This window comes from Oryzias melastigma, linkage group LG23 (assembly GCF_002922805.2).
Source record: "Oryzias melastigma strain HK-1 linkage group LG23, ASM292280v2, whole genome shotgun sequence".
Taxonomy (NCBI): domain Eukaryota; kingdom Metazoa; phylum Chordata; class Actinopteri; order Beloniformes; family Adrianichthyidae; genus Oryzias; species Oryzias melastigma.
The window spans coordinates 3405646-3433539 of NC_050534.1; the positions used below are offsets into that span (position 1 = coordinate 3405646).

Genomic DNA, 27894 nt, shown 5'->3' on the forward strand with positions numbered 1-27894 from the left:
CAAGGCACATTACTGTTGTCATCTGGAACCCGAAAGGCATTTTTTTTTTCTCCAATAAGTTTTGATTTTGATGTCCATGGCAAAAATGAAATCCTGTCCACCTTTGCCTACCTTTTGTAGACAATGTCAATGTAAGTGTAGGGTTATCTGGACCCTACATGAAATGATACATCAGGGGTTCAAACTCAATCACACAAGGACCCAAAATCCAAAACACACCTTTGGTTGAGGGTCAAACAGGATAAACATTTATTCAACACTCTAAAACTACATTTTAAAATTGTTAAAACCTTAAATTTTTAACATAATTATGAACTAGATATATAGCATTACCTGCAATAATACTAGTGTGAATGCTATAAGCTGAATTTGCCCATTGAGGATGCTAGTGCTGATAGATGAAGATGCTGAAATTGATAGCTAAAATGCTGATACCTTCAAAGCCTTAAAACATTCCTCTTTGGACAAGCGTTCTGCCAGGCTAGCTAGTAATCATAAGATAATTAACATAATGCTCCCATACTGTTTGAAGTATGGGGTAATAATTATTATAACTACATATTTCTCCAATATATGCTTCTTCTTCTTTTCCTTTGGGCTTTTCCCTTCAGGGGTCGCCACAGCGAATCAGTTTCCTCCATCTAAGCCTGTTCTCTGCTCTCACTACAAATCACAATATCATCTGCAAACATCATAGGCCAATTTCTCCAATATATGCTGGATTTACTAAATATATGTAGATTCTCTACATAATAACATAGAAGGCTGCTGGAATTTAGAAGCTGGGGAGAGTATGGCGCACAGGGGCTCTGTCTTCTTTTTCATCTACTTTTTCTCTCCTCTATTTTTTATTTTACTTTTTAATTAGTTCTGTATGTCTTTGATTGTGCAGTATGATTCATATGTTGTTCCTTCTTTCCCACTTCGCTCTCGCCGGAGCGGAGTGGGAAGACTTGAGTTTCTGGAAGACTTGTCGGTGCTCCTGATGAAGCCCAGCCCATCTGGATGAAGCCCCGCCCACCTGATCAAGATTATATCTAAGGAGGATTCCTTTCCCCCTTCCTAGAGGTACCTGAAGAAAATAGTTTTAAGTTTGTATCTAATTTTGTAATTTTTGTACGGCATGACTACTGATTTCCACTAAATGTTAATAAAACAAGTAAAAAATAAATAAATAAGCGCAAGATAATTATAACAATAAAATAAAATGATCTGGAGGGCCAGGTCTGCCCCTCGGGCTTTGACTTTGTCTCATGTGGTGTAAGAGCTGGTGGTTAAATGTGATAAAATATAGACGACATCTGTACTGAAACCTCAATCTGTGTTCTCTCAAAACTGCATAAAACCACTGAATAAAAATGGTGACCATCTGTAAACAGAAAACGTTGTAACTCCAGCCACCACGTTATAGAGCACACAGCATGGATTTAAGAAGGGATCATAAAAGTTCACTCATGTCCAAATTAAAACCACACTCTTCAGCTCAGTCCTGAGCTGCTTGTTGAAAATCTTTGCTTCACTCATTATCAGTTAAAAGGCAGAACTACAAGCAAAAATAAATCCTGATGGAGACTATTTAGCGCTTTGCCAAGAGCTCAGCAGGGGAGAAATCCATGCTGACAGCAGGGAGCTGCTTATTGCTGAGCAATGCTGGGTATAAATACACTGCAACTGCTGCTGCTAATGAGCTCGGAGTTTAACACACAGTCTTCTCTGGCAGGTTAATTCAATTCACAGACGAGCACAAAAATGTATTTCTGTGTCCAAAGCGCCCAGCAAATGTCGTGTGCTAGAAGCGAAGCAGAAATGTGAAGCTAATTCATCTGCTTCATAACAGAGAGTCATCTTCTTTTCAGCGTGGTTCTGCTGCTCCCTTCAAGATGAATCATGTCTCGTCTCTCAGGGATAGAAAAGCTTTGACCCGTCATTACCACCCCCATGATTCCAGCACTTCAGGGTCAAACGTTTGCTGCTTTTCTTGTATCGAGGTGACGCTTTGTGTATCATACACACTTTCCAAACTACCATTTCATTTCAGGAGCGGTCAGTCTTACTGCTGTAAACACATAATAAACTATCCCATCAAGCAATCCCAAAATGCTGAAGGTTCGTTTTAGTTGTCGTGCTGCATCCCTGGAGGAGGAGAGACGTCTCCTGCACCTGAGGATCACAGTCCAGCTGCTTTCCTTCATTTGCAGCGTCGATCGATACCGTTGTTCTTTGTGAGGATATAAACAAACAGAGGTGGGAAATGAAATGAGGTTTATTGATCAGCACAAGCAGATCGGCCAGACCCAAACTGAGGATGAGGATGCTCAGCAAAAATAAAAAAGCAGAATGTTTTTAGTCAAAGCAGCTCAAACACAGGACAACTGGGTCAATGGTCAACTTCTCGACCAGCTGAACCTCAATGTATGACTGTAAACGCCTATTTGAAGTGATCGGAAATAAAACTGTCAAATTACTGGTTCTACAATGCACATGTTCTACAGATTTATAATAGACAGAGAAGCCTTTATTGTCACTGTTCATGTGGACAATGAAATTGGAGCAGTCACCATCCCAGTGCAAAAAGAAATGTCACAAAATATAATGTAAAAGATGCCATTATGTACAGAAATATATGTGTAAATATAAGAATTGTTCATAATTATGTGCAGAGAGATATGTGCAAATATAAACACGTCTGATGTGTAAAAAAGCATGGAGGTGGATGTGTTGACAAATTTACCCAGGATAGATACTTAAATTAATAGATATACATATGCGTATACACAGATATAGATATGCATCTACATATATAGATCGAAATATTCTAATGCAAATTCTATCCGAGCTCTCTGGACTTGAGCATGGTTGTTGCCTTAGGGAAGAAGCCGTTTTGAATCTATTTGGGTTTTTATGCCTCTGTAGTGCTTCCCAGAAGGCAACAGGTCGAACAAGGCTACGGATCCACTGGGTTTCTGGGCCCTGATTGTATCTTAAGGGGAGCATAAATATGTCTTGCAATTACCTTCAGGCTTATATAGTCACCTTTAGGGACGTCATGAAAACGTACCATTTTCATGCACACGTAAGTGTGTTGTGAAGCATTTCTAAGAATAATGTAAGTAATGCTTTGTTCATACCGCACAGGAAGCAGCGCGGAACAGAAGCTGCTTCCATTCCATTTGTTTGGGCCCATTATCTACTCACCAAAGCATAGAAGGAACCGCATGGACTTACTTCAGCCTTTAAGAAATTTGGACTTATTGTTATTGTTGTTTTTTTTATAAATGTGAATTATGTAAAGTATTTTGGTAAAAAACACAAGCAAAAATATAAAAAGAAACTAGCATGTCTCAAAATTAGATTTTTTTAAACGTTTTTACCTTTTACCTTTAGTTAAAATTACAGTAAACTAGTTTGTTGCTTAATTACTAGCGGAACTCCAAATTAGCATAAAACTCTTTAGTAAATTAATCAGCCAAAAATGTTAGCATGTTGCTAAAATAAAAGCTAAACTTGAAATTAGCCTAAAAACCCCAGAAGATAACAAATTAGCCAAAAATGTTAACATGTTGCTAAAATATTATTCCAAAATTAGTATTAAAAACCTAATTAGAGGCCAAATTAGCCACAAAAAAGCTAACTTGTTGCTCAATTACTAACTGAACTCCTACATGGCCTAAAATTCCTTAGTAAACTAAATTAGAAATGTTAGCATGTTTCTAAAATAGAAGCTCAATTCTAAATGATCCCCTAAAAAACTTCAGTAGATAAAAAATTAGCTGACAACCTCAGCATTTTGCTAAAATATTAGTTAAACTCCAAATTAACATGAAATTCGTCTGTAAACTAAATGGTCAAAAATGTTAGCCAGTTGCTAAAATTGAAGCTAAATTTTAAATTAGCCTAAAACATACTAGCAAAAAAACGTTAGCATGTTGCAAAAATAGGAGCTAAACTCTAATTTTTTTTATAAATTACTTTTTCTCATAAATGTATGACTTTAAATCTCATAATTTTACGAGATTAAAAGTCATAAATTTAGCCTATGACTTTTAAAGTCACAAATATACGACTTTATTCTCATAATTTAGCACTTACTACTTGTTTCCCGTAAATTTACAAGATTTAAAGTCATAATTTTAAAATGTAAACTTTTCTTTATAAAGTGGGCCTAATACTCCGTCGTCCTATCAGGCCAGTTGTGACCAAACCATAAGAAGCTAATTCCTTAGGATCTAAAAAAAATATTTATTTTTTTCTTTGAGAAATCCTGTTTGAGGCAATCAACTAAAGCCAGGTCGGTTCATAGTGTAAACAGTAGGCAGCTTGTTTTCAAAACTATTTCAACTAAATATATTGATTGAAAAAATAATATTTTTACTTTATGGTTGGATTTGAAATCTATGAAAAGGATCATTTCCAGCATGTTTTTAGGTGGGCGGGGCAAACTCTAATCAGTGTGACAGTGTGCCCCGCCCACTACAGTCTGTGTGGAGTTGACACCAGAGATCATTGGTCCAGTGAACACATTTCAGTCAATTAAAGACATTTTTGGAGGCAGTGAACAGTTTATGTTTTTATGCCTCAGATTTGCATGGAAGCTTTCACAACTCCTTATAAAAACGCTGCTTAGCTTAAAGCTTCTCTACACTTAACAACACTGATGGGTGGCACCTCTGGAAATACACAACAGCAGCTTTAAATCAGTGTTATTGTTTTTAGTCAAAGGTCTCTGGTTGTGCTTGGCAACCATGAAAACTGCGTCTGTGAAAGAGCAGAGCAGCATCAGCAGAGAAACTGCAGTGACTAGAATATTAATGAATCTCTTTACGGAAAGGTCCAGGAAACAGGGTTCAACGAAACATTAGAAAACCAAACGATAAACTAATGCTGGGAGTAAAAATAAAAAGCAATGCTTAAGTCCGTCCTTTACCTCTACAGATGGTCTTCAGAGCATCTGACAAATATTAGAAGTAGAAAATGACCGATTTCAAATGGAGCTCTTAGCAGGTTTACAGAGTTGCTCCACTGCAGGCCATTAACACGTCACTATTAGATCAAATTGTGTGGAAAACATCCGTCAGGTTGACCATTGAAATGCATTTACACCATTAAACACATCAGGAAAAGACACACATACACAAAGAAAAGAAACTGAAAAACAAATCCATGAAAAATTGGAAAGGACTCAAAGAACGTACATAATTATTTATCTGTCTATTTTTGACCAAAACGTGTCTTAGGCTGAATCGGAATAGGTTACGTGCACGACCTACTTCCACATTCGGTATATGACCGCTCTGTCATTTCCGGTTTGGGCATGGTGGGCTACAAACGATGTTAGGATCATAGTTTGTCTTTCTAGCAAAATACTACAAAATAAAAATGCAAAAATGATTTAAACTGTTTTTGTCGTCCTACATAGCAAACTTCGAAGGTAACTTGCTAAGGTTGATGTTATTTGTACGCATTTACATGCGACCAGATTAAACCTGATGGAAATTCATGTTGGCGACACATAATCGGTGCAGCCAAGATGCAGATTGCTGCATTGTTTCACTATTTTAATTGCTTCTAAAGCTAAATGCTGTTACTGGTCGCAGTTTTTAATGAAGTTCCGTTAGCTGTCCCGCAGCCGGAGCGCAGCTGCAGATGCGGCTGCGATCAAGAACCATTTGGTTGTATTAACTCAAACCGGAACCATAATCCTGACATTAACTTTTCCCTCCGTGCAGCCAAGAAAAAAAGTTCAGGACTGACTGCAGTATTTAGAAAACTACATGTGAATACCGTTGTCACTTTTCATTAGAGCTAATGCTAACTAGCATGAAAGACACGTCTAACTATCGCTGTCTTTATCTGTTAGCTGTGTTTCTATTACTCCTCAGAATAGTGTCTCTAAATGTGTTTAAATGTAATTTTCAGTGTCAGGAAGCAGTCTAAGACCTGATTCCTTTCCTAAACGTCTCAACTGAGGTAAAGGTAACCGTTAGTGCACGCTGCTACCACTCCATGAAGAAGGCATCATCAGTAGGAGCAGTAGTCCAAAAGTCACTTCAAAGTTAATTTACTCATAAAAAGTTCTGTTGGAAAGGTTTTAAATACTCTAAAATAGCTACGTTTCATCCAAAGAAGTCAAATAATCATACAGTACGTGGAAGTGTTTTGTGAGTATGGGTGTTTGGTGTTTCAGGAATTCAAAATTTACCTTTTTGGATGTCCTTGTGTATACACATAATGACAAACTAACACTTAATGTAAGAAATAATGAAAATAAACCAATAGCAGGGAAAGTACACGGAGAATTGCTAAGTTGACGCATACAGATAGCATAAGCAGTCTTATATGAAACCTGAAATATGTCACACATCTCCGTGCGTAGAGTCCATTCAGATAGCTTGTAGTAAAAGTGAAGCCGCTCAGCTGCAGTTTTCCAAAAACAGACTACTGGGCGTTCTGCTGGATCCGAGGTCCAGAGCGTCATGTGTTGGAAGGTTCTGGGACATTCAGCCAATGTTCCTGTTTGAAGGAACATCAGTTCCAGCTTGTGGTAACCAAACAAAAGGCGGCAGGAGGTGTTCACTATCTATGCGACTCTCAGACTGTGTGAATGACCTCAAGACAAAAGGAGATGAATTAACCTGCATCTTTCCTGTTTTCTTGCTCTATTGTTCTGCTGCACAGACCTAGAGTCACACCTCTCCTTGTGTCAGCGCACAGGTTCAGTGACTTCATGAGCATTGTTTATGAGTGTGATGCATGAAGACGAGCGTCCTTCATGTATTTAAATGCTTCACACCTCTGATGTAAATGTGGCAACAGCGAGGAGCTATATCGATCTCACTCCTCGATCCAAGGGAACGAAGAAGGAAAGCACAAACACACACTCAAAGACGCACACAGAGAACGCCATCTGTCACGGCTGTCAGCAGCCTGGCCACCATCCTCCCCTGCAAATGGGGGACAACACACAAAATAATGGAGTGGGAGAGAGATAGGAGCGGTGAACCGCTGCCCAGGGAGCTGACAGCGGTTCTCCTCACGCCTGTGTTTCTGCGGCTCTTCCTGGTGCCTCTGGCTCACAGATGTGACAGCCTTTTAAGGTTTGGCTGTTTATCATATCCTTCCTAAAGTACCAGCTGTAGAGGAAAGTGGTGCCTGATTCAACCGAATCCAAAAAATGTGTGTGTGCCGAGGGGAGATGATGGTATGCCAACAACTTTTCTAGTATCATTTTGATGCAGGACATGATTATGCTGAGCTGTGTGGAACTACATTGGAAATATTTTACAAAACTTTATTTATAAGATAGATTAGTGTAAATGCAGACTACACTTCAAAAGACATTTTCCAGCTTAAAGAAAATGTTAAAGGTGTGTATTAAAACCAGAAAATTTAGCCTCTTGTGTAGCTCAAGGACAGCGCCATGTGTGCCTACCTGTGGCTGATCTGCGTCCCCCGCAGATTGGACATGGTTTCTTCCAGGTTCTGTCGGAGGTCAGCGATGTTCTTCACCGTCCTCATGCGTCTCGTCTCAGCATCTTCTCCTGAGGACACACATTTGGATTGGTTTACTTTGAAATGCAACCCACTAAGACCTCTAATGATACACACCTCTCACCCCTGTTGATAAAGGCTCAAACACAAAATAGGAGGTGACATAAAGCGTTTCATTGGCTGTCAGCAGCGACTCAGTGGGAAAGTAATGACAACTGAAGACCATCCAGTGAATCAGGCTGCAAGGCTGCACGACTGCTTTGACTTATAATGATGGACATTAGCGAGAACGTTGACACAAACACCTGGAGCTCACAAGGTTTGTAACTGATTGTAGAATATAATTACAGGGTCCATCATCTGATTCCTTTTAATAATCTACTTCCTAAAAGCAGCAGAGACTTTGGTTTGTGGTGGACGTAGGGCTGGGCGATAAGGAATTTTTTTATCTTGATATATTTTTTTTAAATATTGTACGATAACGATATATATCACGATATTAACCAAACAACTATATTTGTCAAATATGAACGCTCCGCGGCTCAAGAATAAATGTATAATCCTCAGCAGGTTGTTTAGATTTAAATATTTATTTCCTGTACAACTTTTAACATAACAGATGGACTAAAAATCATGCAACAAGTTTTTTTAAATGACTAAGAAAAGGTGTGTTTGAGTATATTGTGTAACACAGTTCATTAAAAAAATTATATAAATATTCGTGTGTATATATATATATATACTTTCTATATACATATATATATATATGCGTATATATGTATATTTTTATATACTCATACATATTTTTATATATATATACATATGTATATACATACACATATTTTATATATATATGTACATACACACACATATATATATATATATATATATGTATATATATATGTACATACACACACATATATATATATATATGTATATATATATATATATATAATATATATATATGTATATATTTATAAACATATACACACACACACATATATATATGAACTAAACTGAAAACTGAGGCAAAATATTTCAACTTTCAAAAGAGAACATAAATAAAATAGACCACTAAACTGTTTAAGTTCCATTAAATTCTGCAAATGATTTCTGATATTTTCAAGCTTTACAGAACAAACATTTTACACAAAATAATCGTAGGCGTTTTACTTTTTACATTTTTTTATGAATTTTTTTAAAGAAAGTTTTTGTGTAACATCCGCTGCTAATATATAGTGGATTCAATTCTGTTATTATATCCAAAAAAAATTTTTAATGAATGTCCTACGAATTATTTTGTTGTATTCATCCGCAAAGTCTTAAAAGTCCGCTCAATGAAAATATTGTCCGACTTTAAACTGGTCTGTGAACACATCAAGACTTCACACTTAGCAGCTCGTTAGCATTAGCATCATGCTAATGCTACATCTCGATCTCCAAATACACACTTTTTATTAAACTTTTGGTAGCTAGTTTTAACCGGCTCCCTATAAAAATGTTCCGCTGCTTCATCAACCAAAACTAAACGATACTCGGAGAAGATTAGCGGAAGTGACCGCGGAGGTGTCGTGTGTCTCGCATGCGTTTATTTACGCTATGCGGAGACGATAGAGCTGGAAAGGTTAACAAATATATATACCAAAAATGAAAGCTAACAACCATAAATAATTAGATGCAAACATTTACTCGCCATGTGGTGACTTTTACTGGCTAAAGAGGAGAAAATTCTCGCAGCTGGCGAGTGTCAATTTCAGACCCTCCAGAATGAAAGTCTATCCTGATAAACTCATTTCTCTATCGAGTAAAAGTTCTATTGCTTTATCTGTCGTTACTGTTTTATCTCCCAGCCCTAATAAAGTTTTGAACTGACCATTCCATCCTTTGGTAAAAGCATGGGTTGCCCGCTGGGCCCACCTCGAGTGTTTGATTGATTCAAACCTTGATTAATTGAACTCCCACAGGGCTGCTGAGTGTTGGGGGCATGACCATGTTATGGAAAACAAAACATAAATTCATAGAGGTGATTGCAAATTTCACCTATACAACTGTTGTGGTCAAAGAGAAAATATAAACTGACATTTATGAAACGGGGGCAACTGTTCTGCCCTAACATGACCTGTGTTAGCGGTAAAATCAACACAAAGACCCTCTGCTGTTCAAACCCTGTTTTCCTTTGTAATAGCTCTCCTGCAGCTGTAGTCAGTGCAGGAAAAGAAATCAACCAGAAAATCAAGTGCAAAGCCGTCAATGATCTTTAAGCAAGTAACTCTTTATGACAGAACCGTGTCGTTTGTCTCTGCAGATCTCAGATATTACACCGGTCCGTCTCACCCTTTCATAGTGCACTTGGACTATGAAATACAAAGCTAAAGCTGTTAACAAATGAAAAAAAATGTTTCATTCACTCTTTGCTTTCAGTCCTCAATTTAAATGTCAGTGTTTTAACTTTATATGGGGGTGGAGCTATGAGCCCATCGGCTGCCGGGACATTTGATATTTATTTAAATTGTGTTTACTTTAATTACATTTATTTCATGTAATTTAATTTTAATTTATTTGATTATGCACTTTTGAGCTTAAAACTGTTTAAAATCAAAATTTTCAATCATTTTAAGCGGATCCCGATTCAACCCCATAAAGTTACACATTAAGCTGTTTGAAAAGAAGTACAAATGCGGGTGGAAGTGTCATGGTATGGGGCTGCTTTGCTATATTTGTTACAGGGAGAATTTCCTGTTCAATAATAATAAGTCACTAAGACATGCCTAAGAACACAAAGCAATACAAATCAGAACATTTGTCTTTTGAAATAGATCTCAACAGAAAGTGGATCTGGCACGACAACCGACGAGTAAACCCAAGAGGTGAAGGAAGTTACTGCAACAAGGCGATTAGGAGAACAATCTTACCCAAATGATGGACATTTGATGGACAAATGTCCATCATTTGAGCTTTTGCAATAGTTAAGAGTTAAAGCAAGATCACGTTCTAAAAACAGAACATTTGTCACCAAAGTCCCGAAAATCCCAAATGTGAACTATTTTATTTACTTATTTGCAAAAGTTGGATGCTTGCACTTAAATTAAGTCAGTTTTTGTCTTTCATTGAGGCTTGTTATCAATTACTATTATTGTTGTTGAATTAGCAAAATATACTTTTAAAAAGCTATTTTTTTATTACAAAAAATTATTTCCTTTTACCTTAAAGAAGGAAAGCTTGTTTTCAGGAACATTTCCTCACCTTACAATGTTGTTTTTCATAGATTTTGCAGTTCATGCAACTTAAATAAGCAGACTCACAGCTTAAAGGATTAAAGTTTGTGTGTTTTTTTCCGCAGATTTCATGGCTGTGTTTTGACAGCAGAGCTCCTGCTTTGACGTGCGCTCGGGGAGGATGCAGGCTTTTTTTATGTGCTGTTGCTGTAAAAGTTTCTGGCACGTCAGGATAAAATCTATGCTTGACAAACGTACGCGGCACACAAACTCAACCTTTGGTTTATTTTTAGATTCTTGGCCCAACAGGGTTGTAGAGTTTGTACAGTTAACCTGATAATGACTTTAAACATTTTACGCATTTAAAAAATGTTCAATTGTGTGTTAGTTATGTCCCCAATGGGCAAACCTACCATGAGTCTAGGGGAAAACAGTGTTTTATTGAACTATACTGCACTATTAAGTCCTATTAAATATACATTCTTATAGATTAAACAATTCTTTGGGATACATTTGAAGGACAGAAGAAAAGGAAAGCTGTCAGAAGTGAGCAGAATGACATCTCTGAAGGGTCTTTAAGGAACCACTTCCCGCTGATTCTTGCACAGCTGCTTCCTCACACACCTTTCTTGTCTTGTGTCCTCACTCCTATTGAACACCGACCCTAACACGTCCCTGCTGGGAAGGATCCAATTTAAAATTCTATTAAAAAGCGACAGGACGAACCTGTCGGAACCCGGGTCTCCATCATGTTTGGACATTTCATGCAACATTGACGGGAAGCCGGAAGCACGCGTGTCCAATTATAAGCTTATCTTTGCAGCAGACTCATCTGTCTCATGGGAAATAAAAAATGCACACGTTTCATTTTAAGGATTAAATAATACTAATATTCATATTCAATATTCATTCTGAAACGCTATAACAAATGTCCTGACTCAGCACTACGGGTGAATGTGTAAAATCCTCTTCACCTTTTTGCTCATGCAGAAACTTTTCTTTGGATTTAAGCCCCTGTTCGGATTCCTAATTGGCCCAGGGAGTCATTATTTTTTTATTTTGCTAGAATTTTTCTTTTCCCATGTAAGTTGGAGTTCAATTTATAAATGACGCTTCCTAAACCAAATTGACAACTTTCTGTTTCAAGAGTAAAAATCAAATAAATGAGCAGAGAGATTTATAGAGTTTATCTCTTTCTGAACTTTTCATTGCTGACAGATCCTCAGCTGATAGGTTGCTATTCCACTGTTTCTTCATTTTCTTTGTTTTTGCTGTTATTTACCTGTTTGGACACTTTCTGTTATGCTACCAGGTTGATGTTATTTATGTCTGAATTCCCCAAATTTTCCCTTTGAAAAAATAGGGGTGTATGAATGAATTCATTGATGATACAACCAGATTGATCTGAGTCAGAATCGAATCAATATAAACTACTAAAAAATAGTTTCAAAATAAGATTAATCAATATTGGAAAATACCATTTGGATTGAGAAATGATATATTTTACTGAAAGTGCCGTAGTAAGTTGCACTGTTCAATTCCAGGTATTTATCTGAGCCACACTGGTGGAGTTTTACCTAAAGATGTCCTGGATCCATTTTAGGTCAGTAAATCGGATCGTTCCAAACCCACTAGGCACGGAAACATCTATTAGATATCTAAATCACATGATAGTTATGATACTAGTCCTGTTCTCCAGTCCCGCCACTCTGACTGGGTTTTCAATTTTCAGTTGTGGGTGGAGTCAGCTCCCAACTACCCTTTAAGGTGCTTTGGACCTTAAAACAAGATAGAAAAGCGCTATTAAAGGGTACACCATTCCATAAAATAAACCACTTCTGACCCAAATGAAAGACACAAACTTCCCCAATATGACAAACACACAGCGATTCATGCCGCTTCAACACTATAATGAGATATTGATCAAACTGGCTGGTGAGTTGCAGGCCTCCTTAACCTCAACTGATCTTGAGTTAATGCTGCATCACGCCTCAGTCTGATCAGCAGTATATCATGCAGAGAAAACCCGTCTTTCACAACAGTATCGGATGTCTGAAGTGCATCAAACGTCATTTCTTTGAGGTGTCCAATCCTATTTCCTATTTGGTCCAGAACTGTTCAAAATCACAGAAACAGCAGCAGATCTGCAGATTTTCTGAATAAAATGGACTGAGAGTGGCTGAGGGCTGCACGGTGGCGCAAGTGGTTAGCGCTCTTGCCTCACAGCGAGAAGGCCCCGGTTCAAATCCCGGCTGGGACCTTTCTGTGTGGAGTTTGCATGTTCTCCCCGTGCATGCGTGGGTTTTCACCGGGGACTCCGGCTTCCTCCCACCGTCCAAAAACATGCCTCATAGGTTGATTGGTGACTCTAAATTGCCCCTAGGTGTGAATGTGAGAGTGAATGGGAGTGTGTTTGAGGCCCTGAGACAGACTGGCGACCTGTCCAGGGTGTACCCCGCCTTCGCCCTTCAGTAGCCGGGATAGGCTCCGGCACCCCGCGACCCTGAAAGGGACAAAGCGGTTAAGAAGATGGATGGATGGATGGATGGATGAGAGTGGCTGATGTTTTCAAACCCCTCGGTTGGTGGTGTTGTGAGCTGCCAGCTCTCACAAAAGTAGCATTAAAACATGTGTCAAAGTCAAGGCCCAGGGGCCGGATCCGGCCCTCTGGGTTATTCTATCCGGCCCTCCAGATCATTTTACTTTATTGTTATTAATGGCCCGATGTTATCTAATTTCTAACTTGTATAATTTTGACAAAATATATTTTTATGGAGAGTAAAATATTGAAAGTTATTTAAGGTTTAAGTTGATTTATTCTGGAATAATATTCCTTTCTTTTTATTACTCATAATTATTTTAAGAAGTTTTGTTTTTTAAAGTTGAAAAAAAGCATTCTGCTAGTTTTTTGGACTATTTTGGCATTTACTAAGATTTTTTAGGCTATTTTGGAGTTTAGCTAATATTTCAGCTACATGCTAGCTGTTTTGGCTAATTTAGGCTTTTTTTCCCCCGTTTTTTTTAAGTTTAGTTATTTTTTTCAGCTACATGCTAGCTGTTTTGGCTAGCCTATGTTTTTTTTGTTTTTTTTTTAGGCTAGTTTGGCATTTAGCTAATATTTTAGCTGTCTATCAGCTTCAGTGTTTTTAGCTATCAATTTCAGCAATTTCCATTAGCATCTTCAGTGGCCAAATTTAGCTTACAGCATTCCCACTAGTATTATTGCAGGTAATACTATATATGTAGTTCATAATTATGTGAAAAAGTTATGGTTTTAAAGTTTTAAAAATGCAGTTTTAGAGTGTTCAATAAATGTTTATCCTGTTCGGCCCGTGACCTAAGGTATGTTTTGGATTTTGGCCCCCTGTGTGGTTGAGTTTGACCCCCGGCGTGTTCATAAAGTGTTCATTTAACCTCGTTTATGCGAGGATTGTAGATTTTTCGTTCTCTAACATTCCCAGCTCAACATTTGCTTCCTGGTTCGTGGTGCTGCTGTGATGCTGATTTACGTCACAACATTTAGACTTACGTGGGAGGGGCGGGGTGTGCAGCACCTGCTCCAGGTCGCCCAGCATGGTGAGGATCACCTCCTTATCCAGCTGAGCGGTTCCCTCACGAGGACCTCCCCCTGACACCTCCTCCTCCGCCCAGTACCCACTGTCTTTCTCCCTGCCTCCCCGACTCTCCCCCCCACCTGAGGCGGCAGGCTCTTTTCTCTCCTCGTCTGACCCCTCCCTGAACTTCCGCTGGGGCTCGGTCCTCGGATGGCTGCCGCCGGATCCTCGCTGCTGCCGCCCACCCGCCGCCGTGCACCTCCAAGGCACCGGGATGAGGGAGTGCTCCGACTGGGAAAGGACCTTGGTAAGAGACAGGGACAGGGAGCGGGCCCGGGTCCCCTTCCCGGCGCCCGCCTCCTTCCTGGGGCTGGCTTGCAGGCTGCCTCCTGCCCGGTGGGAGGCGGTTGAGTGCGGAGTCCAGTTGTGAGGCTGGGAGGGACGGGTCGGAGGCTCGCTGAGCTGGAAGGAGTAGACGCACTGCTCGCCTTCGCTCAGGAGGGTCAGGTTAGTGAGCGAGCGCTGCTTGATCCGCAGGTTGAGGTTGTCGGGGAGAGGCCGCGGAGCTGGACCGCCCCCCTGAGAATACACCGAGAATTCTGCTCCCCTCTTCATGTCTGAGAGGCTCTCCGCTTCACATCTCTGTCACACCCAGAGCAGATGGCGGGAGGGAGGAACCGGAGCCCCACGCCTCCCCTTTGAGGTCCAGGTGTCAGCAGGCTCCCAGGCTGCAAGGAAAGCCCCCCGTTCAGCCGTCAAATCCACACCCATCCCGGAGCTGGCCCATGCTGCTGGTCAGGCGGCGAGGCAGACACTCACTGCTTCCACGGCGCTCTCCGTCCACATGCTGTCAGGGGCGTGGATGAACGAGCTGCAACATCCCCACTCCACTCTTATCTGGCTCCCTCCACCTTCTGTCTTTGCTGTAATTACCAGCTCACTGCCACACTCCCCTCTGACACCTCCTCCCCGTCCTCACAGTGCAGAATGAAGGCGGCGAGCAGGCTCACGTAGCTCGCCGTCTGGCTGCACATTCCAGCGCGCAAGCCTGCGCTTTCTTTCTCTCTCCCTCCGCTCGCTCAGCCTCCTTATCTTCTCCTCCTTTCTTTTTAATCCTTGTCATCCTTCATACCAGCTTCATGGCTGAGTCCCTCACACCATCCCTGTGCCTCTGAGGCTGGGAGGTGTTTGCACCTGAGCTCACAGCCGCCGCAGCAGCACGCCGTCCATCCGTTAATTAAAGGCGGTCTTGAGGGGCTTATCGTGGATCAACGGCATGCCTATCAATCAATGCAAACAGTATTAGCCCCCTCTGTATTAGTCACACCTAAAAGAACTAAAACTATGTCGCAAACGAGCAGCCAGGACGGCTGAGAACCGAGCTTTCATGTGGTGCTTTTGACTCTTCCTGAAATTAACTCGTTTCTGTTCTTTTATAGAAGCGGAAGAACGACGTGACGACAAAAAAAACCCCAAACAAGTGCTTTTATTTGGACCCAGAACAAAAGCGGTGGTCAGCCATCCCATCCTAACTTTATCCTCAAGATGAGGAGGTGCAGAAAAACCAGAACGTCAGGAATGTTCCGGACATCCCTCAGACCAGCTGTTGTTTGTGCGTGCTGGGCTTCGTTCCGTTTCTGAACATTTGATGAAGGGTGACCCCTCTTGACTTCAGAGACTCTTGGCCCCGTCTGCTGCTAAAACCTTTTCTCAAACTGGCACAAACAAAAAATTGAAAGTTATTTAAGGTTTAAGTTGATTTATTCTGGAATAATATTCCTGACTGTTTTTATTCATAATTATGTCAATACATTTATAAAGTTTTAAAAATTGTCATTCTGTTAGCTTTTTGGACTATTTCGGCATTTACTAAGGTTATTTTAGGCTTCTTTGGCGTTTAGCTAATATTTCAGCTACATGCTAACTGTTTTGGCTAATTTAGGCTTTTTCAGTTTTTTAGGTTGTTTTGAAGTTTAGCTATTTTTGCAGCTACATTTTAGCTGTTTTGGCTAACCAAATTTTTATTTGTTAGCTTTTTTTAGGCTAATTTGGCATTTGGCTAATACTTTAGCTGGCTATCGGCTTAAGCATTTTTAGCTAGCAATTTCAGCATCTTCAGCTATCAGCACTAGCATCTTCAGCGGCCAATTTCCACTTAGAGCATTCCTAGCATTATCGCAGGTAATATCCAGTTAGCCCTCTGATCCCTTTTGCCATAGAACTAGGGGTCCAACGGGGCACAAAATTCACGGTTCGGGTCGTGGCATGTCATGGTTTTAGAGTCAAGTTTTGGATGATTTTTATGGGAAAAAAAACATTTGCTCATTGAAGCCAATTTATAAAAACAAGACATTAATGACATCCTTGAACTCAAGATTTGTGCCATTTATTTGCCCGTATAAACAAAGTGCATTATGACACATTGCATCTAGAATTTTTTTTTTTAATTTTTAAATCCATCAAAGAATTTGATCACTTTTATTTATATTTTTTAAGTTGGTGGGGCAAACTCTATTCATCATGCCCCGCCTACTTCAGGTATATCTTTTTTTTCTGTGTGGAGTCCTATGGGCGACACCAGAGATCATTGGTCCAGTGATAATATGTCAACGAAAATACATCTGGTTTTTAAGTTTTCACTACAACCTGTCGCCCGCAGCACACCCATAGAAAAAAATGAGAGTGAACATTTTGAAAATTGCGTGTGGGTCACTTTTAAGGTTGTGTGATTAGGGCTAGGTTAATAAAATCAATGAATCAATCTAAATGGATCTAAGTTTAATAGATCAATAATCGATCCATGAAAATAGAGAAGAAAAAGTACAAAAATCGATCTAATGCATGAAGCTAAAGTCTGCTAGCTTGATGCTAATGTATAATGGGATTTCCCAAAGGACGGCTAATGCTAACGTTTGATCGACCTAATCATATATTTGCTGACTAAATTAACATCTTTATAAACTCACAGGCATAAATTTCCAAACTCTTTTAAGGAAACATTTTTTAATTAACCATTTGTGGTCTAAAACCCCATTTTTTTGGTCATACTTTCTTCTTCTGGAGTTGTAATGCTATAGCGTGATCGCCTCCTAGTGGCCAAACTGAATCGCTCCTCCAGGAGAGGCGGAACAATTGTTGGAGCTTCTCCCGTCAGGTTTGTTGGGAAAATGTTTCCACTTGATTCTGAACTTGGATGCAGAAACACATCTCCAGAGCTTTTCAGGGCGTGATTGTTAAAAAACAAACACTTCAAACAACCTGTTTTAAGTAACTGCTAAACACATCAACCTGTAGCTGCAAGATTGTAGGGTAATACTTCAGACATAGAAGTCTATGCAGTCCCTACAAAAGCATTCAGTGCTTCTTTGCAGACTGATCGACAGACTCTGGATGCAATCTGTGGCTGGGATTTGTTTGCAGTGACAGAGCAGCTTTGAACAAAATCTCTCTCCACAACAGGGACCTCTCCAAAACCTTCACTAAAACTAAAAATAATCGACGGTGATGACGCTCCTGCTGAGAGCGTGTCACTGAGACTCATAGTGACAAAGCAGAGGGGTCGCAGCAGACGACGCCAGCCTCCGGGGCGCAAACCCAGAGCCACAGATGTGCTCCTCGTCCAGCTGTCAGCGATGACCTTTTCCCTTCTCAGCATGAAACCAGCACAGAGCTGAAGTCCCCCCGATCAAACACAGAAGCATTCGTGCCGTAAAAATGTCCAACTTTCTGTCAACAAAAACAGCTGTCGGCTTGATAAAAAGTTCTACCCTTTCAAAAGATTCCCAACATTTTCAAGATGGAACCTTTCCAGTTTGTGGAATGCAAACATTGCATTTATTCAAAATGTAAAGCTAAGATAACATTTGAAGTAAACCATATAAAAACTTTCTAGGGGTAATTTCGACATCGATTGAACTGCCGAGTTTTAAGGTCGGCGTAAAGTAAATATAGGTTCCAGTGAGGATATGGGAGCTAAATTCTTATATAATACAGAATACATGTTAATGCACGGATCGCACACCCACGCAGAGGAGGCCGCTCGTGTACCTGATATCTCCTCCAGGCACTGTTTGGCTGTCTTGCTGTAGACCAGCTCCCCCTTGGTGGGGCTGAGGCAGGGGTCGGCGGGGGCCACCGTGGTGCAGTCGTTCTCTGAAAACGTCCTGCAGGAAAAAGGCCACAAAGCAGTGACAAACAGAGATCACGATTAGTCGACTAATCGACTATTAAAATAGTCAACGACTAATTTAATAGTCGAATAGTCGTTACTTTATATTATATGGAGTCAGAGTATAGTAAAGTTGAACAAAGCTATGAGCGTTCAACACAAAAAAAAAAAAATCACTTTTTTATATTTGAGTCAGTGAGAGAAAACCTGCTTGTATTTTTGGTTTTCATAAACTTTATAGTTTTTGAAATATTGAACAAAATATGCCTCATAGGAAATGAATGAGAAGTCTTAAAATTTCAAAATTTTAAATAGATTAACAACAAGACTTTAAATATATTCATGGGCTGTGTTTTCATCTTCTTTCAAAAAATTTGGAGTTTAGCTAATATTTTAGCAACATGCTAACGTTTTTGGCTAATTTAGTTTCCTGAGGAATTTTAGGCTATTTTGGACTTTAGCTAGTATTGAAGCAAAATGCTAGCTTTTTGTCTAATTTGGCATCTACTGAGGATTTATAGGCTAATTTAGTTTTTAGCATCTAAATGTAGCAACATGCTAAGATTTTTGACTAATTTAGTTTCCTGAGGAATTTTTGGCTATTTTGGATTTTAGCTAGTATTTAAGCAATACTAAATATTTTTGCAAAATTGGCATGTATTAGAGATTTTTAAGCAACTTTACTACAAATTTTTCAGAAATTTAGGTCAACTTCAGCGCTCTTTCATAGTTCTTAAGCAAAAATTTCCAGTCGTTTAGCATTTTCAATATTTTGAAATAAGCATTTTTGCATTTTCATTAAATCCCTGCAGCGATTAAAGTCAATTGTGTCGCCATTTTCAGCAAAAAGCTTCAGCATCTACAGCAACTACTTTTAGCAAAAAACCTTCACACTAGCAGTGTAATGCAACTTTTCTAGTTAAATCTTGTTTTAATCCCAGAAACTAATGAAGGACAGATGCAGCACGATAAATGAACCTTAATATTTCCTGAATCAGGAAGCTCTCACTCTTACTGTGAGCTGCAGTATAAGATGTCGAAGAAAAGCTGCATAGAAAAGTTTCTATTCATCTTTTCTCCTTTGTGATGAAAGATGTCGTCCAGGAAGTGGCGCGCAGCTGCTGGTTTAACACAGCCTGAATAGGAAGAGGCGGTGCGGCGGGTGAACTCTGAAATCCCACACATCAACCCCTCACTGTCAAATCACAGGCTTTGGCAAGCAGCTAGCAGAGGATGCTAATTTGTTGTGTAATGGCTGCGAGGAGCAGTGGAGAACGCAGTGCTGCAGATGCTGCCTCGACAAGCCTGAAAGCTCACCTGTACATGAAGGGGGCCACAGTAGCCGTGTTGGGGTGGTTGTGCTGCTGCTGCTGGGGAAGCTGAACGGCTCCAAGTGCCCCACCACCTCCTCCCACCAGCATCCCGCCGGATCCAGCCAAGGCTGAGGTGCTGGTGGACGAGGTCATGAAGGTCCGTTTGCCCTCCGGGGCCGCGGTGGAGCGCTGTATGTAGAAACTGCCCCCCTGGCCTCCCTTGCCCAGCTTGGCTCTGTCTGCGTCCCCTCCTCGCACGTTTCCACTGCTGGTTAAGGCGGCCTGACTCTGGCTCTGAGGCTTTGCTGTTGTGGTGGAAGGAGCTTTCAGTCCCGGTTTCGGGATGCAGCTGGAAGCTGAGGAATTGCTGCTGTCCTTCTTCCCCGACGAGGATTTCCCTCCTTTGGGAATGAGGCTGGATATTTTGGAGGACTTCTTGGAGGAGTCTGTGGTGGACTCCTCCTTTGATGGACTGCTCTCCTTTGTGGATTTTGCAGACTTGCTTTTGTCCTCCTTGCCGGGGGTGTTGGATCTACTGCCACCCCCAGAGGCCTTTGGGTATGAAGAGGTGGCGGATTGAGATAGGCTTTTGCTTGGGGCAGAAAGGGCAGACGTTTTTGCAGACATTTGTTTGGACCCAGCAGTGCCGCTAACGCCACCGCATGCCGTCACCACCGGCGCCGGTCCGTCCTCGCCGTACTCTGACAGGTCGTCCTCCTCCTGAAGAGCCATTTCCGCCATGGATGGAGAAGCTCTGGAAGCGGAGCGAGGGTGAATCAGGCGGAACTTCTCCAGCATTGATCTGTGTGGGGGCGCGACTCCCGATCCGCCTTTGGACCCGTCACCTCCATGTGATTGAGGGCCCTCCAGGCCCTGGGGGGAGGGGGTGGTGGACGGTGACTGCGTGGGGCTGGCCAGCATAGACGACGTTGCACTGTGCTTGAGGTTCATGGACTTGCTGCGCCAAGACTTTCCAGCTGTGGGCGAGGGAATAGCAGAGGCCAGCTGCTGCCCACTCTGGCTGGTGGGAACAACCCCCCCACTCCCATTCATCCCACTGGGAACCGGAATGGCCCTCACTGCCTCTGGGAGAGGAGAAGAGGAGAAGGGTTTGTGATGGAATTTAAGCATTTCCTCCTTAGTTTTCATCCATGACATTTACCAGTGACCTTTGTACACAGTTAGTAGTAGTGGTGTGTATTGGGAAGAGCCTGGCAATACGATACGTATCCCGATACATGTCTCACCATTCAATACGTGTCCTGATACATGTCTCACCATTCAATACGTGTCCTGATACATGTCTCACAATACAATACGTATCCCGATACATGTCTCACGATACGATACGTGTCCCGATACATGTCTCACCATTCAATACGTGTCCTGATACATGTCTCACAAAACAATACGTATCCGATACATGTCTCACGATACGATGCATATCCCGATACATGTCTCACAATGCGATATGTTTCCAGATACATGTCTCACGATACGATACGTATCCCGATACATGTCTCGCAATACGATATGTTTCCCAAAAGATTTCTCACAATACAATACGTGTCCTGATACATGTCTCACAATTCAATACGTGTCCTGATACATGTCTCACGATACGATGCATATCCCGATTGATGTCTCACGATACGATGCGTATCCAGATACATGTCTCACAATACGATACGTATCCCGATACATGTCTCACAATACAATACGTGTCCTAATACATGTCTCACAATACATTACGTATCCCGATAAATGTCTCACGATACGATGCATATCCCGATACATGTCTCACGATACGATATGTATCCAGATACATGTCTCACGATACGATACGTATCCCGATCCATGTCTCGCAATACAATACGTATCCAGATGCATGTCTCACGATACGATGCGTATCCAGATACATGTCTCACGATACGATACGTATCCAGATACATGTCTCACGATACGATGCGTATCCAGATACATGTCTCACGATACGATACGTATCCAGATACATGTCTCACAATACGGTGAGTATCCCGATCCATGTCTCGCAATACAATACGTATCCCGATACATGTCTCACGATCTGATACGTATCCCGATACATGTCTCACGATACGATATGTATCGCGATATATCCCAAGACTGTACCAGAACAATTTTTCTTTTTTTTTTCCAAGAGTATGACTTTGAAAAAAAAAACTACCTGAATTTAATGTCTTTTATTGTAATAAAATGGTCAAATTAATTTTACTTAATGATCACAGATGCTTTATTACATGACAGTCAGCGCTGCAGTTCAAGTTTTCTCAAAAGCAGAAGCAAATGTGTATTCCCCCGCTAAATGCTACAACATTGCTCATTTTTCAGAGCGTTGTCTACATCACTCTGATCCATCAAGTCTCTGAACTACAATCTATAGCTGTGAAGTTCAGCTGAACTTTTGCTCGCTTTGCCGACAGCATTTTGATGGGGGCTCTATGCATGACCCACTGTGCAGTTCCACTGCTTCACTCATTCGTGTCTGAGCCGCTACGAGGCTCCGCAATCCACGTCTTTATGTGATACTGGCAGCAACATGGCACAGAGTTTTGCTTTAGTACCCATTCCAAGTCAAAACTAAGTAGTATATGTTATAACAACTAAAACCGCAAGGCTGACTGAACGTGTGAAGGATCTTGTTGCTTTTTTGGTTGCGGTGTAGAACTGCTCAAAGAGGATAAGGGCGCTCTGCTGCCAACTAGCGGTCATGGGTTAAGGTGGAAAACAAAGCAAGACGGTGAAGGACGCTCATAAATAATTAAATAAATATCATTGTGCCAACATTTTAAACCGCTACAAGTATCGCCAAATGAAATATCGTGATATATTGCCAAATCAATTTTTTCCTCCACCCGTAGTTAGAAGTTACAAGATGTGTTTGTTTCTTGCCAGATATGAAACCTTACTTCATTATCTTAAGTTCCTGATTAGACTGATTAGGTGATGGCCCCTCCTAACAAGAAGAGAATCTGCATTTCTTTTCTTTTACTCTGTTGAATAAATACCCTTGAAAACACTTGAGGAACATTTCTTTATTCCATTGGATCTAACAAGTTTCCACCACTTGTAAATATACAACTGTTGTATATACTTACATATATATAACAAACAGCTGAGATTGGTTTTCTCATGTCTGTTTTATTTTCAATATTTAAACCAGTAATGTTTTTATTCTTCATCTCTTTAATGAAGGTGACACCTGTGCTGTTGTTTTCTGTCCACATGGTTATAAAATGCACTTTAAACAGCATGTGCCCAACTGAAAATATGAAAACCTTCAAAAGTTGCATGAATTAAAAGTGATTTAGCTCCAAAACAACAGGATTACTAGTCTGGATGAAAAAGATAAATCTAGTTCGGTTGTGACGGAAACCTTGAGGGTGAATGTTCTGGTGGAAGAGGTGTGATAGATAGATAGAGGTGCTCTCCTCCTCCTCCTCCTCCCATTAGCTGTCACTGGGACCGAGTATCAGGGCCACCCAAAAAAAGTAATATTGCAGATTAAAAGTCGTGAATGTATGACTTTTTTCTCGTAAATTTATGAGATTTAAATTAATACATTTTCTATTTTGAAACATGTAAATTTACATGAAAAAAGTTGCCTCTGACTTTTTAAGTCATAAATATTCAACTTTATTCTCGTAACACATACAGCTTTTTTCTGGTAAATTTGCATGACTTAAAGTCGCAATTTTCATAAATTATTGTTTGTTTGTAAATTGGCCCTAATATTCAGTTGTAATTCTTGTTGTTTATTAGTTATACGTTTTTTTCATAAATTTGCAAGATTTAAAGTTGTAATTTACATTTTTTTGGTTGTTTGTAATCATAAACTTTTGGATTTTAACTAATTTTTCAGCTACACGCTAGCTGTTTTGGCTAATTTAGCCTTTTTTTCAAGTTTTTTAGACTGTTTGGAGTTGGGCTAATATTTACAGGTGAACTGTTTTGGTTAATTTAGGCTTTTATCCTTTTTTTAGGCTGTTTTGTAGTTTAGCTATTTTTTAAGTTACTCTTTTGGCTAACTTTTTTTTTAAAAGTTTTTTTAGGCTAATTTTGCATTTAGCTAATATTTTACCTGGCTATTAGCTTCAGCGTTTTCAGCTATCATCTTCAGCTATCAGCACTAGCATCTTCAGCGGGCAAATCACAGGTCATGCTATATATCTTGTTGATAATTATGTTAAAAAGTTACAGTTTTTAAGTTTTAAAAATGTAGTTTTAGAGTGCTCAATAAATGTTTATCCTGTTCGGCCTGTGACATAAGGTGTGTTTTGGATTTTGGCCCCCTGTTTGATTGAGTTTGACACTCCTGGTTTACGGTCTACAACCTGAGCGATGAGGTCAGACGGAGAGGACAGAACCTGACGGGGCAGCAGGGACGAAGTTAGACGACTGTGTTAACGTATTTCCCATCACACACGGCATCTGTCCACGCGGTGATGAGACCTTTGCCAATATGAGTCCACAGACTTTAGGTCCAACCCAGAGACACTAATAATACCCCAAAGACCTCTAGATGTGCCTCAGACACAACACTCACCAGGCTTCTTTTGATCTGGAAAACATGCAAAAAAAACTGACATTATTTCGGTTTGTGAGAACATTTTGGATCTTTGTAATAAAAGACATAGACGGGTGTTTAATGTGTCCCGGCGTAAACCGGCTGTGTTGGTGTCCTCAAAAATTCATCCGAGATAATCCTGGGTCCTCTGCAGTGTTTCTGGATAAAGGTGTGTGTGTATGTCCAGTCAATTAACCCCGCCTTTAGAGACGCTCCATCCCTTCTCCATCCCAGCCCTGGAGGCCACTTTGCAGAGCCACCGACTTGATGTTGCCAAAGCAACAGACTCCTTTAATTCTCGTCACAGCTGCAGGGAAACAAAATGCTGCCCTATGCGGCAGGAGGACGCTGCACAAGCACTCACTAAAACACACAAACCCAAAGTCTCCATGGGGGCTTTGCTCTGTTATTCTGACATAATATGTGCAGTAAGTTCATCTTCAACTGCAACTGATTAGATGAGCATTACTTCACTAAACATCAATCAGCAGTTAATAAACAGTAATTAAATAAACAATTTATTCCTTTATAAGCTCAGTAAATGTCCTATCTTTGACCCTTTCAGGCCTTTCCTCTAAATCCAGAAGCCTCTCCACGGCTTGCTCGCTCTCAGCAGTCCAGTCACCGTCCAAACGTTTTAACACCTCCCGTTAATACCATCATTATCGTTCTGTTGGTGTGAAAAAACGAGGCTGATTCAGCTGACAGGTTCTGCCTGGTGAAGGCAGAGGGGGTCTCTATACCAGCACAAGTCTGATTACTAAAGTTGTGAGAATGCTGCCACCAAGTGGGGGAGATAAAGAATGAGCGCCGTCAAAAGTCAGTAAACTTTAAAAAGCGAGTGATCATGCAGTCTTACCCCTGTCGTTTCCGCTGGCATACTGCAGGGGCTTGCTCTTGTCAATGCTGTTGAAGCTCTGGCTCCGCCGGTTCAGGTTGGAGGAGCCCGGGCTCCTGGAGGCCCCGCTGCCTGCAGCAGGGACTCTGGAGGGTCCTGGCAACCTGAGGAGGGAGGACAAGAAGATGCAGAGGTCAAGACCACATTCAGACAGAAATTAGGGTGAACTGCTTTCATTTTTCAACATGAAAAAAATGACACAATATTTAGTTTCTACAGTTGAAGGGTGGGAAGTTCAAGAGTTTCAGGCCTAAAAAACGACCAGCCAACTCTTTAGACCTCCAGCAGATGCTGTCCAACAGAAAGAATTTGCTGGTTTATGTGCCTTTTAATAAATTGTGCAGCCTATGTCCTCCATTAGTTTCTGGAATTAAAATAAGATTAAACTAGAAAAGTTGCATTACTTGCCATAATACTAGTGTGAATGCTTTTTGCTGAAAACATTGATGCAATTTACTTTAACTGCTGATGGGATTTTGTGAAAATGCAAAAGGTATTTGCAAAATGTCAAATTTGTTAAAAGAAAAAACATTTTGTTAAATAACTGTGAAAGAGAACTGAAGTTGACCTAAATTTCTTTAAAAAGATGGTAGTAAAATTGCTTAAAAATCCCTAATACATACCAATTTTGAAAAAAATATTTAGTGTGTTGCTTAAATAAAAGCTAAACTCCAAATTAACCCCCCAAAGCCTCAGTAGATGTCAAATTAACCCAAAAAAGCTAGCTTGTTTTTTAAGTACGGCTAACTTTAAAATAGCTTAAAATTTCTCAGTAAACTAAATAAGTCAAGAATGTTAACATATTGCTAAAATTGAAGATTAACACGAAATTGGTCTGTAAAACCTCAGATAACTAACTAGCCAAAAACATTAGCATGTTGCTAAAATATTAGCTGAACTTCGAATTAGCATAAAAAACCTCAGTAGATGCCAAATTAGCCAAAAAAGCTAGCACATTGCTTAAATATAAGCTAAACTCTGATATAGCATAAAATTCTCCAGTAAACTAAACTAGTCAAAAACGTTAGCCTGTTACAAAAATAGAATCTAAACTCTAAATTAGACCTAAAAAACCCACAGCAGAAAACAAATTAGCCAAAAACGTTAGCATGTTGCTAAAATATTAGATAAACTCTAATTTTTTGTTTTTAATTGCTATAAAGTTTAAAGTTTAAAGTTCTTGTTGCTAATCTACTTAAATCTACTTAAACAGTTAAAGACTTCCTCATTCTTTTCCTATGGCGCAAATTTTGCTCAATATTTCAAAAACTCTAAAGTTCATGAATACCAAAAATACAAGCATTAATGTCCTGAACAAGCTGAACATTTTCATGCAAAGATTGCTGAAATCACTGAAAGTGTGATTGAGTTTTTACGTGCTGAAAAACCCGCAGAAAGGAGCAGGAGAACCAAAGATTTATCGCTTTCATCAACATCAATACACTCTGACACCATATAATATAAAGTAACGACTAATCGACTATTTTAATAGTCGATTAGTTGTTGATTAGTCGACTAATCGTGGCAGCTCTAGAAGAGACACCCCAGCCTGGATTTATCTGTGACTGACTCCCATTCAGAGCTTTGGCTGATCCATGAAGAAGAGGTTGGTACACCCAGAATCTGAGACGAGGCCGTGAGGTCGAGCTAGAGGGAAGAGCGCTTGGAACTTAGAAAAGCACGATTGAGGAATTAACTGAAGCAAGAAAGCTTTGTGTCAAACTTCCAACTCCTGGCAAAAAGTCACACCAAAGGAAGGAGCAACATTTCAGGCCAAGAACAATCTGCTCAGTCTTCCTTTTGTTTAGACAGAGAAACTAATATCCATCTATCCAAAAAGATTCATATCTAAACATCTGCTACGTGCAACTGCAGCGTTTCTTCATGACAGGCTGATAGATTTGAGGTTTTCTTGGTGAGAGCCAGCATGTACAGTGAGAACAGCACAGGGACTAATACGGATCCCTGTGGCACACCAGACAGCAGGAGGCCAGAAGAAGAAAGGAGGTCTTCACAGCAAAGCTCTTATCTGGAAAGTGTTTTTATAACTGGAGCGCTGGTTCTGAATGACGTGGTCAACAGGATCAAATGTACCTGTGAGGTCAAGATTTTTTTAGAATCTAGAAATTAGGATGTCTGATGTTGCTGAAGTCAGACAAAAGCTTTAAAAAAAACACGATACTGATCGAAGACACAAAACAGAAATAAATCAAACAAGGCCAAATGTTATTTAATGAACACATTAAGAAAGTCTTTGAAAGCTTAGTGAGAGTTGTCACTTTGTTGATTAAAAACTATAACAAAGAAAATGGAAAAGTAGCTTTTTAAATGAAAAAGGATTGGCACTTCTGGATTGAAACTGAACTGGAGCACTGCTGGAGATGAAGAGAGGAGTCACACATGCGCTGTAAGAGGGTTACAAAAAAGCCATTCATACAAAATAAATGCCATTAGTGTCCCCTGAAACCCTTAACTGTATTTTTAACAATAATATTCCAACTAGTCCTAAATTTTTATCTAAAATAAAATTGTTCCCAGTGGTCTTTTGATTATGATTATGGGATTTATGCTAACAGCGTTTTCTGTTAGCCGTTCTGTCTGCGATTGATGCTAACTGCGTTTTCTGTTAGCCGCTCTGTCTGCGATTGATGC

At 40.2% G+C, this 27894-nt stretch overlaps 1 protein-coding gene across 12 annotated transcripts in view; it reads right to left on the bottom strand.

Annotated features, from left to right (window-relative positions):
• The window catches only part of nav3 (neuron navigator 3), a 435160-nt gene that overhangs the window by 70206 nt on the left and 337060 nt on the right, over positions 1-27894 (bottom strand). For all 12 annotated transcript variants that reach the window (XM_036210349.1, XM_036210350.1, XM_036210351.1 and 9 more), the window contains 4 exons: positions 25204-25346; positions 19743-20823; positions 18305-18420; positions 7430-7538 (listed from right to left, as the gene is read on the bottom strand). In XM_036210349.1, the coding sequence (XP_036066242.1) occupies positions 7430-7538; positions 18305-18420; positions 19743-20823; positions 25204-25346 (1449 nt within the window). The remainder of the gene's footprint in view (positions 1-7429; positions 7539-18304; positions 18421-19742; positions 20824-25203; positions 25347-27894) is intronic.